Source organism: Crocodylus siamensis, chromosome 3 (assembly GCF_052110815.1).
Source record: "Crocodylus siamensis isolate JL-2025a chromosome 3, ASM5211081v1, whole genome shotgun sequence".
In the NCBI taxonomy this organism is placed as follows: domain Eukaryota; kingdom Metazoa; phylum Chordata; order Crocodylia; family Crocodylidae; genus Crocodylus; species Crocodylus siamensis.
This window is the reverse complement of record NC_143397.1, coordinates 74,149,611-74,161,658: the sequence shown is the minus strand read 5'-3', so window position 1 is coordinate 74,161,658 and position 12,048 is coordinate 74,149,611. Positions and strand designations below refer to the sequence as shown.

Below are 12,048 nucleotides of genomic sequence, written 5' to 3'. Positions count from 1 at the left end.
AAGTCATGAGACTTTTGGCTCTGAATTAATTCATGCACAGTTTGTCCTATGTAAAAGAAAGTACAAAAGTGGTTCTCAAAAGAGTTTATGAAATACCTATGCTGAAACTTGGAGCATTCAGGGTTGGGCCCAGAGTCAGACCCACAGCAGTCTTCTGCCCCCATCTCTTTCCCTTCTACAACTTCAGCCCTCCTCTCTATCCTTTTCCCTGCTGCTGACTTTCACATTGTGCTCAGGGAGGGAACAAAACTCTGACAGTAAGTAGGGGCAAGAGGAAGAAGTGGGGGCCGGGGCAGAGGCCAAAGGGGCCACTTCAACACCCTCCCTCCCCGCTGTCACTACTTTCTTTGCTATAGTAGTGGGAGGGGGGAAATTCAAGACAGCCACCCGATAATTAGATTATACACAAGGAAATTTATAACAACTATATCATTTTTAATATATATAGAGTATGTCTGGGGTGGTCATTTTATATTATGGTAATTTCCACTCTCATGAATGCATAACAGTTTGCTTTAACAGAGATGCTCATGAGTAACAGGCAGCTGTCACTGATTTATTATTGTTAAAAGGAAAATACAGTATTAGCATCGGCTTAAAGAAAAAAAAATCTGCACAGATTTTCCAAGTAGACTGCATAAACAGGGATCAAGTTCTAGCCTCCTAAGTTTTATGATGTTATTAATCTAATGAAGTCTGCTAAAAGAATCTGTTCATCAGATTCTTATGATTGTTACTGTCAAAAGCTGCATTTTGGTTGCCCAGTGCTAGGCCCTAAACAAATTTGTTTATACCTGACAGAGCTTGTCAAAGAGAGTGAAGTCCTTAACTTGAGGGAAATTCCTAGACGAGAGTGATATTATACTGCTAAAATACAACATTACAAACTGACAATATTTCTATTTACTAAAAATATGTACACTCCAGGGAACAAGTGAACAGATTCACTTCCCGAAGAGATGACTTTCTGAACTACTGGAATTAATTTTAGTTCAGCATAACTACAAAATGCATTTGAAAGCACTACAGAATACACAATCAGTCTGTTTAAAGGGAGGACATTTTTAGCCCACTATTTTAGATGAAAATGCTTTATTTGATGAGCTGTCTGACAATGAATTCCTGTACACTAAGGAGTCTTATTATACTACTGTCTTTGTTCTTAACCCATTGTTCAATAACAAACTGTATTACTATATAATCTGATAATAAGCCTACTACTACTTTCCTTCAAATGAGTTGTTAAAGTATCTGTAGTCAGGTTATATGTAGGTATATTATCAGGATCCCTATAGCATTAACTTCTGTACTTTCAGTATTTTTGCACATATAATTAAAATACAAAGTCAGAAATGTTTCATGAAGGTTTTTTTAAAGTATTTTTAGTGCATGTAACCTTTGGGTTTCTTTCCTTGGTCAACTGATTCTCCTGCGGGATTCTATAAGGAAAACAGAAGTCCAAGATTTTTATCTACAGTTATTTACTTATATTCAGAGAAAAAGTTGTTTTTTCTAGCACTGAACTTCAAAATGTAAGATGGACTTATACGTAAGGCTGTCTTATGATAGGCACAGTACAGTATTTAGGCTGATTATAATAAGCTGTTAAGTTCTGATCTCCTTGCCAGAGTTCTCATATCTCACCTTGCCACTTGTTAAACTATTAAAGCGTCCACAATCTAAATTTATCTTCCTCTCCCCTGCTGCCCTACTATGTTAATGACCTAAGCACCTTTAATTACTTTCCTTCCTTCCTCCTAGGGTTAAGCTATACATCTGGTTTGTGTAATATTCTAAATGATATCGTTAAAGCAGCATAACCCCCCAGTAGCAATGATACAGCTTAAGCTTTTCAAACCAAAGAAAACAGCGAAAAAGCAAAACATAAAAAACTATTGCATTCTCATGGGCAACGTATACCAGCAATAGGACACCAGTGCACTGTACCACTCCAACCACAACTGGTTGCAAAAGAACACAGGGGTGCAAATAACAGCACAGAACAGGGGCAGGCAATTATTTTGGGCAGAGGGCTGCTTACTGAGTTTCTGCAAGCCATCGAGGGCCACATAACAGGCAGCCCACGGGAGATTAGTATTAATTTTCTAAATTTTTTAGGGGCCCCGCAGGCCAGATAGAATGGCCTGGCAGTCTGCATCCGGCCCCCGGGCTGCATTTTGCCCACCCCTGGCATAAAACATCCCATACTCTGCTACTAGCACTTATCTTTCAAGCTTTTGGAACTCACTCTTCCAGTCTCCCAATCTCATGCCCCGTGGCTTCTCTCTTAGACCTGACTCCTAACTGAACTGAGTCTGCCATGGAGTCAGTGTCTCTAGATTCCCCTGGAGCTGGGGCTGGTATTCCTTTGCATGGAAATTTTCTGATTTTATATTCCAAATCAGAACAAAAACAAGTCCCAGAATCCTCTGAGAACAAGAATCACTTCTATCCACCTATCTCTAGTTACAGATAATCATGAGGCACTGTGAGCAAGACTTGAAATTGTTAAAATTAAGATGTTTTTGTTTTTGTCTAGGAACAACCTACCGTTGTGATGATTATGCTCTGTACCTTCATACCTGTGGCCAAGGGTGATGGCCTGTTCTATTTATTTATGCTGTGGACCAGGATAGACTACATGCGTGCTATGCTATATTAAAAAAAAAAGGGAAAATAATTACCCTGCTTGATTGCAATGCCTTTAGCTGAATAAGGAACATCATTATGATGCTCTAACAGGCTCATTTGTTTCAGGTCATCTCAAAATTCTTACCTTCTAGAGCTCCAACATCGTTTTTAAACACCTGTTGTCGTGTTCTGTGCAAAGCTTTAAAAAGCTGCAAAACCTGTTAACAAAACATAAGTCAGTGATAGATACATGTTGTTTATAAAAGTATTTCTTAGATAAAACTTCTTATAGATAGAAGTTGTTTTGTCTGCTTTCTCTCATCTTTTCTATAGCAAGCTGATGTAGTATCAGTCTGTGAAAAAATGCTGACTGAATTCTTCATCAGATATTGTGCCGATAAAACAGGTGCACAGAATTCAGGAAGCATAGAAGTTTTTTTTATTTCTAAATTAATAATTCAAGAGAAAAGAAATATCGCAGAGTCTATTTCTCGTTATTTTTCTGTGAATGGAGGTCCCAGTCCCGCAAAGGGATGCATACAAAAACATTCATGCTTCTAGATAACAAAATTTACAGGATTGGGGTTTACAAGCCACTTTAGTAAGTGAATATCATGAGTATTATCAGGACCTAGATTTGCATTAACATTTGATACCATACAACCAAAACAACACAAATAAAATCTTTCAGTATTTGTGAAATCTTGGCAACTGTAACACAGTTATAGAACAGAATCACAAAAATGAATCCATCAGAGGATCTGAAATATCAGAGTAGAATTATTTTTTGTTGTAACATGTTTAAGACTCATACAGATTTCACTTCTGACAATAAGGCAATCGTTACTAAGCAAGTGCTGATTAGAGGGACTATAAAGTATGATGTAGGGTGTACACCTCAACAGTGGTATAAGTGATCCCATGATCACCTCTTGGCAAAACTGGCCAATTGTAGCCTTGGGTCCACCATTATCTGCTGGCTGGGAAATTGGCTCTGTGGTCAGACCCAGAGGGTAGTAATTGATGGCAGTCACTCATCATGGTGTCCTGTGACCAGTGGGGTCCCCCAAGGCTCTGTCCTTGGACCCATATTGTTCAACATCTTCATTAATGATGTGGACACTGGAGTCAGGAGCAGACTGGCCAAGTTGGCCAATGACACCAAACTTTAGGCAAAAGCATCCACGCCAGAAGACAGGCAGGTGATGCAGGCTGACCTGGACAGGTTCAGCAAATGGGCATACGAGAACCTGATGGTGTTTAACACCGAAAAATGCAAGGTTCTCCACCTTGGGAAGAAAAACCTGCAGCATTCTTATAGGCTCGGCAGTGCTACGCTGGCTAGCACTATGGAAGAAAGAGACTTGGGGGTCATCACTGATCACAAGATGAACATGAGCCTTCAATGCGATGGTGCGGGTACTAAAGCGACCAAAACACTGGCTTGCATCCATAGATGCTTCTCAAGCAAATCCCGGGACATCATTCTCCCCTTGTACTCGGCCTTGGTGAGGCCGCAGCTGGAGTACTGCGGCCAGTTTTGGGCTCCACAATCAAAAAGGATGTAGAGAAGCTTGAGAGTCCAGAGAAGAGCCACGCATATGATCAGAGGTCAGGAAAACAGACCTTACGACAACGGGCTGAGAGTCATGGGGCTCTTTAGCCTGGAAAAGCGCAGGCTCAGGAGTGATCTGATGGCCACCTATAAGTTTATCAGGGGCGACCACCAGGATCTGGAGGAACGGTTGTTCACCAGAGCGCCCCAAGGGATGACGAGGTCAAACAGTCATAAACTACTGCGAGACTGTTTCAGGTTGGACATAAGGAAAAATTTCTTTACTGTCCAAGCCCCCAAGGTCTGGAACAGCCTGCCATCGGAGGTTGTTCAAGCACCTACATTGAACACCTTCAAGATCAAACTGGATGCTTATCTTGCTGGGATCCTATGACCCCAGCTGACTTCTTGCCCTTTGGGTGGGGGGCTGGACTTGATGATCTTCCAAGGTCCCTTCCAGCTCTAACATCTATGAAATCTATGAAGTGGTTATTAATAGAAGCAATATTTACAATTTGCTTTATGAAGAATATGGTATCTGACATGCATACAATTTAATTGCTTATTTAATAAAAGCAACCTCCACGCTAATCAAAGACATGCCTATGAAATCTCAGCTTTCTGTCAACTGCTGATGGGCATCGAAGTACAAAAAAAGGATTACCCATCCTCAGCAATAAAATCTTCTTACCATCACGTATGTTTACATCGACTCTCAGATGTATATTAATAAATTCTAATTTTACTTAAGATTTCATATTATTTTCATATACAGATCTTTCAAAATAAAGTTAGGTATTGACTTATGCCTTGCATAAAACGATTGGTAAAATCTAACTGCAAGATATAAACAGTGGGTATAAGTATAGGAACCACTGCTCAAAAGAGAAGCTAACGAAGTGTGTCTTCTCAAAGAATGGGATGCCTTCCATTTGTACAAACAACCAGTTTGGTTTAAGACTTGCTCTTTACCTTGAGAATAAAAACTGTATGAGACTTTTCTTTTTTGGTGTGTAGAAGACTATGAGGCTATTCTTTTTTTTTCAGGATATCCCAAAAACAAATGATACTCAGGATGTATTAACACACTTGTGAAGTTATAAAAGGACAGCTTTTCATTGTTTATTGGGAAAAAACCCTTAATTTTAATCTCCTAGGAAAATTCTAGAAATATTATTATTGAAACCACATTATTTTTATAAATATGCTGAAATCTTCCTTCTTCAAATGTTAAGGAAAGCATATACAGAACAATTTCCAAACAACGTAAATTATGTTATTTCTAACACATTTCCATTTAAAGGTGACAAACAGCGCTGGCCCTCAAATGCTTAAAATTGCATAAACCACTTCTGAAACGAATATTTGCGAATACTTTCTATCCAAAGGCAAGCCTCTCTTTAATAACTGCCCAATATTATGGTTAAATGAATAATGGAACGCTTCATGTACAAAAACATCAAGGTCATGGTAACTTAAGAAGCTATACAAGTGAAATTAGTCCTCTCTCAGTGCTTAAGCAACTTATTACCAGTCAAGAACACAAACATCTCTCTAAGGAGTATAAGAAGAAATGATAGTAGCTTCTTTGACAATGATTTAAATTTCAAGACTTCAGTAAAGAATTAAGTCCATGAACAACATACACATAAGCTGGGGATGCTACTAAAACTATCCCATGAAGTGATCAGTCAAAAAAAGATAACAGTGGTGACTAGAATTGAGCCAAGACATTAAAGGAGGTATACATCAACAAGACCAATACATTCTTACTCCACAACTTTTATGCCAGGGGTGGGCAAAATGACCCGCAGGCTGGATTTGGCCCACCAAGGGATTTTATGCAGCCTGTGATGGGTCCTTTGGCCCCACCCAGCCCAGGCGTGAGGGGCAGCCCACGCTGTCATGCATGTGGCTAGTCCCACCATGGGCACACAGCAGGACTGGGACAGCACAGCAGCCAGACTCCATTTCCTGGAAGCCCTGATGGTGGTGGCTCCTAGCTGCTGCAGCCAGTGTCATTGCCACAGGGCCCAACTCTGTTGCCTGGGCAGCCTAACCCGCCTGCACCACACCCACCACACAAGGTCCTGGACAGAGTGGGTGGGCAGGCAGAGTCTCCATGAAGACTGGCCCAGGACCCCTGCAAGCAGGCTGTTTTGAGCTGGATGGACAGAATGGAGTTACAGGTGGGCGGGGAGTGGCATCCAGGGGTGGGACAGGCAGGTGCAGCTGGGATCACAAAGCCGCGACAGCACAGTGCCAGGGCAGAGGTGCAATCTGTTCCCCACAGGACAGACTGTGACTGGCCTAACCCTGGTAGGGAGTGGACCACATGCCTGTGACCCAGCCTCTGCTGCCCCTGCCCCAGCACACATGCACATGGACAACCCCAGTATGGCACAGCTGCGGGGTGGTGCAGCTCCGAGCAATCTGGCACTGTCTGGCTGCTCTGCTCTGCAGCCCCGCTGTACTGGAATTCTCCGTACGCTCATGCTGGGGTGAGGACAGCAGGGGCTGGGTCACGAGCTCTGCCTCCATCCCTGATCAGCCCAGTCATGATCTTCTTTGGTTAGTTTATAAGGTGCAAATATACTCTGCCTTCTACTTAACTGTGTAGCACAACATGAGCCCACTCTGGTGCCCACACTAGGAAACGTCCATCATCCACATATCAGCTAATGCAGCAGTGCTCAACCTTTCAGCTTTGCCAGCTAGATGTGGGGCTCGAGGCCGATCTGCAGGAAGGATCATGGGCCCTGGTGCCACCTCTTCCTACCAGGCTTGGCCCCTGGGTCCTGGGGCCCGCCCCTCCCATGCACAGGGGTTGGTCCCTGGGACCCCGGCCTGTCCCAGTCACTTGCGACAGAGTCCCTGGCCCAGCGCACGGTGGCGGGGGCTCCCCATGCGTCTAGAAACCAGGCGTGAGGAGGAGGGGGTGGATGACGCAGCCTCAAGCTAACACAGCGGTGCTCAGCCTTTCCTCACAGGCCGCACAGACCGACCCGGTCTATGGGGCCCGGCTCGTGGTCCCGATTCGGTGCCCGGAAAGAACGGCCCGGTCACGCCCAGGGGAGGGGGGGCGGCCCGGCTCTGGCTGTGCCAGGCTTGGGGCAGCCCCATTATCCCCAAGGCTTCAAGCCCTTTTTCCCGCCCTTGCAGCCGTGGCGCGTTACCAGGGAGACACCGAAAGCGACCGCCCGCCCATTGCGCATGCGCTCCCCGGTCCCGCTGACCTTCCTCCGAGACTCCATGCCTGCGGCTGGCGCCCAGCCCTCGCGGAGGCCGCGCCCACTTCCCCCCCGCCTCGCTCCTAGCCAACCAGTGGGAAGGCCCGGCTGGAAGCCCAGCCCCACCCCCCCGGTTAGCCTGTTCCTGCGCTCTCAGAAGGAGAACGTTGCTCTCATTAAAGCTTTCCGTGCGGTTCCCCGGGGGGGGGCGACTTCCGGGTGTGCGGGGGTTTCCGCCGGGCGGAACGCTGCTCCAGCACTACTGGTTCCGGGCCGCGAGGCGAGAACAGGGAGAGCCGAGGTCTTCTGTCAGAGAGGTCCTGCCCTGTGCTGCCTGTGAGTGGCTCTTGCAGTCTTACTTCTGCTCAGCCCCAGGCTTTAACACCATGGAGCAGGCCCTCGGAAAGTAGAGGAGCTCAGCCCTGCTTAGCTGCATCAGGGCTCGGGCCAAGGCTAGCTTGGAGGTTGTGCCTAGAGAGCTGTGCTTCAAAGGCTCTGCAGAGCCTGCACCTCCTGGGGCTTCACACCTCGACATAAGGGAAGAATCAGATAACTCTCATTTTTCCCAAGACTAAAGGATTTGTTTAAAAGTCTGTAGGGCTGGCAGGTTCTGAAAACCATGAGGCAACAACTGGCCTGAAGAAGGAGAGGTGGTTATCTGTGTTACTCTGAAATCAGGTGGAAGGCAGGTGCGTGTATGCACCTGTATAGCAATGGCTTTTCAGTTCTTGAAGGCTGAAGAGACGAGCTCTCAGTGTCAGGCCTTTCATGGGAAAGCCATCCATTTCCAGTTAACAAACACTTTTATGTTGCATGGATGCTGTGACATTTTGGCGGTTTGGGGTTTTTTTGCTGCCTTGCCAACATTTAACTGCATTTAAACTCAGTCCCCATTTCTTAAGAAATTGCCAACATCTGGGTAATTGGGGCATATTTATCAGAGCCAATAAGGAAGGGGTTTCTTTTACATATTTTTTTTTTTAGTAAACATCTCGCCTGCATACGTATTTTTCTCCTGTAGGAGAGCATGTTTAGATTTGCACTGAAGAACCTCAAAGTTGCTGTATTTTTGGCTTCCACAGAAACTTGGTCCACATTTTTCCCCACTCTAATATAAGACTAACGCCCAATATAAGACCCAGCTCTTTAGCCAACTTCAAAAGGTGTTCTATCCACTCATGCCAGAGTCTTGAGGTTACATTTATCTATAGAAGATTTTGCTTGTTTGTTTCAGATTTCTCTTTAGTAAAATTTCTAAAAGTGACTCTTGGTTGTTCTTGAACCAGTGCTGAGCTTTGGCCCCTCCATTCAAAAAGGATTTAACAAACGGGCAGGTTCCAGGATACTTGGTAGGGAAGCCTTCCAGGAAGCCAGGATTAAAGCAAAAGAGTTGTTTACTTTAGGAAAAAGATGAGTAGAAAGAGGCAGAATAAAAGTATGTTTAAATAGCATAGCTCGGGAATTTTTTTCTTTGACTCATCACACAAGAACATAAAACAGAAAAGTAAGCATTTCAGAATGAATACATTTGACTTAGGTACTTATATGACACTCACTTACATATCTGAGCACCTCACATTCTTACTGTGTTTGTCCTTACAGCATTCACAAAAAGCAAGGAAGTGCTATTATCTTACAGTTGGAGAACTGAAAGACAGAGATTCAGGCCAAGATTTCATTGAAAATGCAATGTCTGCTTATCTCTGAAGACATGGGCCTACATGATTTTACCATAAGTAACAAAGGAAAGCTGTGGAAGGGATGTTACATTGCATGACATTATGTTAACGTTACTTTACAAAAAAGTATTTTATTTATTACTATTGTGCCTTGGAGCCCTAGTCATGTGTAGCATTCTACTGTGCTGGGTGCTATACAAACATTTAACAAAAGGATGATCCCTGCACATTTACTAACTCAAAGTAAGGCCAGACAAAACAATGTCCAGGTACAAGAAATAATGAGTTAATATCTGTCAGCGTGATCAGCAGTGATATTGGTACAGCAGTGACCTAACTTATGAATTTTTATAAGTATCATGGTTTTATCAAAGAATGTTATGGAACGACTTCATGGTTTTATAGGAGCTATTCGTAGGTATGAGGTACCAGTACAGGAGAAAGCACAAACATTTTTTAAAATATAATTAGTGGCTAACGGAGACTGGTATCATGGGCCAATAGTAGGTAAATTACCAGGTCAATAGTGATTGCAGATAAAAAGATACAAGATAATGGAAGGGGTAGAGTAAAGTTGAACTGCATGGATAGGTAGAAAAGGCTGTTTATTAGTCAGTTATGTGGAAAAAAAAATTGGCAAGATTTAGAGAAAAAAGAACATCATATACACTCTGACCCATTGGTCTATCCTTCGTACAGTAATACGTAATGAAACTCTGGAACTCACTGACCTTGGATGTCATTGAGCCAAAGTATTCATCAAAGCTGAGAGGCAGTGGACAGTTATCTAGCTATTAATAAAGTAACAAATTATAATAATCTTGAAAATAGAGTTTTGGAGAGGATATACATGACAATGGTCATAGAATTAAGCCAATATTCCACTTTTAAAGGTAAGGACAAGATTTTCATGGGGAGACAGGTTATCTAAGACCTGCCTGCAGTGGAGTTTTCTTGCATCATTCTCTGGAGTATCTAATGGTGTTCACTATTAAAAGCACCAGGTGGATGGACCACAGTTCAATTTATACACCAGTATGTAAGTTCCTGTTTTCTTATACTATAACAGGACTGAACTATAACCTTGACTTGGAATGTCTGCACTGAGAGTGATAGAACAATGTAGTTACCACCTAGACAATTTATTTTTCTGCTTGAGTACACTGACTGTAGTCCCATTCCCCCAACCACAGAAGTATCCAGATCCGGCCCACTGCCAGATTGGGGCCTATAAAGGAACTCCATAGCAGTTGTCATGGTGCTGATGTGAACAACTTTTCACTGAGAAGAGAAAGTGATATTGACAGGTCATTTTATATATAGCACCAAACAGTGATAAGATAATTATCAAACAGTCGTGGACATAGATCTGACTGAAAGGTAAAAGGCTCGGTCATTTCATTTCATTTCATTTCTTTTCTTTTGGGAGGTAGAAGGTTATCAATTTTCTCCTTCCCTCATTAAAGCCCCTGAATGCATGCAAGTCTGATTCAAGGAAGGCTTACACATGAATCTGAGGGTCTCTTACTTGGATTTTCATTCACATATACACATTGTTATTTAGAGATTTAATTTCTCTAACAGAAACAGATCATTTCCCCAACTGTATCAAACTTTATGATTCGTAAGACCTTCAAGGTTTTACTTATGATCCCTTTTGCCTGGGTGCTGCTGCTGCCATGGCTGCTCATGGTGGGCATGCAGGTCCGGGGCGGGTGGAGGTCAGGGCTGTACATGTACATCCTCACCAGTCTTCACGGGGCTAGGGCTGGCAGCAGCAACTGGAAGGAGCTGCTCCAGCTCCACTACATGCCCTGAGGTAGTGGGACTTGCCATGGGCTCAACAGCACCTGGGCCAGGTGGGACCGAGGGACCCACTGCAGGTCAGTCAAAGTCTGTATGTAGGCTGGATCTGGTCCATGGGCTATATTTTGCCTAACCCTTGGATGAGGTGCTCTTAGCTAGCTTGGTGGTTAGAAGACAAATCAGTTTGCAGAATAACTAAAAGGTCATTGTCCCTACACATCTTTTTCCTCAACATCTCATTTCAGTGATAGTAATGGTGGGAACATTAGCTTTTGTTGCCTTGTTGCAGCTGGACTGCTATGGGTCTTCTTAGTCAGATAAAGCTGCTCAGAGGACGAACGCATTACACAAGTGCAAGTTCTTTGTACACACGCCAGGAAAGTTTGGGGACAGCTCAAGAGCAGATGAATAATTCGTAAATATGCAGTCATCATTAGTTGGTTTACATGGAGTAGAAGCCATGGTCTGCGTGATAGCCAGACCAGAAGCTATACAGGTTTGGGTGTTGGAATAATGCTGTTCACTTTATTCACGTGAATGATCCCACTGAAGAAAGTGGGAAGTCTGCATGAGCACAGAGGGTCCACCCACATAGATTCAATTTCAGCATTGGGCCTTTAGAACATCCTACTCTTGATCATTGTAGAAACTTCTCTACAGACATGTGAGTTCCACTACAGATTTTAAAATAGTATATAACTCCTGGGCTATATACTTAATTATGAAATATGTCACTTTTCACCAATGAGTACAGCACTTTGCAAAAAATTATTCATATTTCATAAATTTCATAGGCATTAAGGCTGGAAGGGACCTTGGAAGATCATTGAGTCCAGCCCCCTGCCCCATGGGCAAGAAGTCAGCTAGGGTCAAAGGATACCAGCAAAATAAGTTTCCAAGCACTTCTTAAAAGAGTCCAGAGTAAGTGCTTGCATCACCTCTGGAGGGAGTCTATTCCAGACCTTGGGGGCTCAGACAGTAAAGACGTTTTTCCTTATGTCCAGCCTAAAATGGTCTTGGAGGAGTTTGTGACTGTTGGACCTTGTCATCCCTTGGGGTGCTCCCCCAGATCATGATGCACACCCCTTATATATTTATAGGCTGCCACTGGGTCACCCCTGAGCCTGTGCTTTTCCAAGCTGAAAAG

At 43.5% G+C, this 12,048-nt stretch overlaps 1 protein-coding gene across 2 annotated transcripts in view; it reads right to left on the bottom strand.

Annotated features, from left to right (window-relative positions):
* Positions 1–7,597, bottom strand: part of LYRM7 (LYR motif containing 7) — a 152,960-nt gene extending 145,363 nt beyond the window's left edge. The window contains exons 1-2 of one of the 2 annotated variants that reach the window (XM_090038514.1): positions 7,423–7,597; positions 2,777–2,849 (exon numbers count right to left, since the gene is read on the bottom strand). In XM_090038514.1, the coding sequence (XP_089894640.1) occupies positions 2,777–2,849; positions 7,423–7,440 (91 nt within the window). In that variant the 5' untranslated portion in view covers positions 7,441–7,597. The remainder of the gene's footprint in view (positions 1–2,776; positions 2,850–7,422) is intronic. The other variant, XM_090038513.1, reaches the window with a different exon arrangement.
* Positions 7,598–12,048: the final 4,451 nt, after the last annotated feature.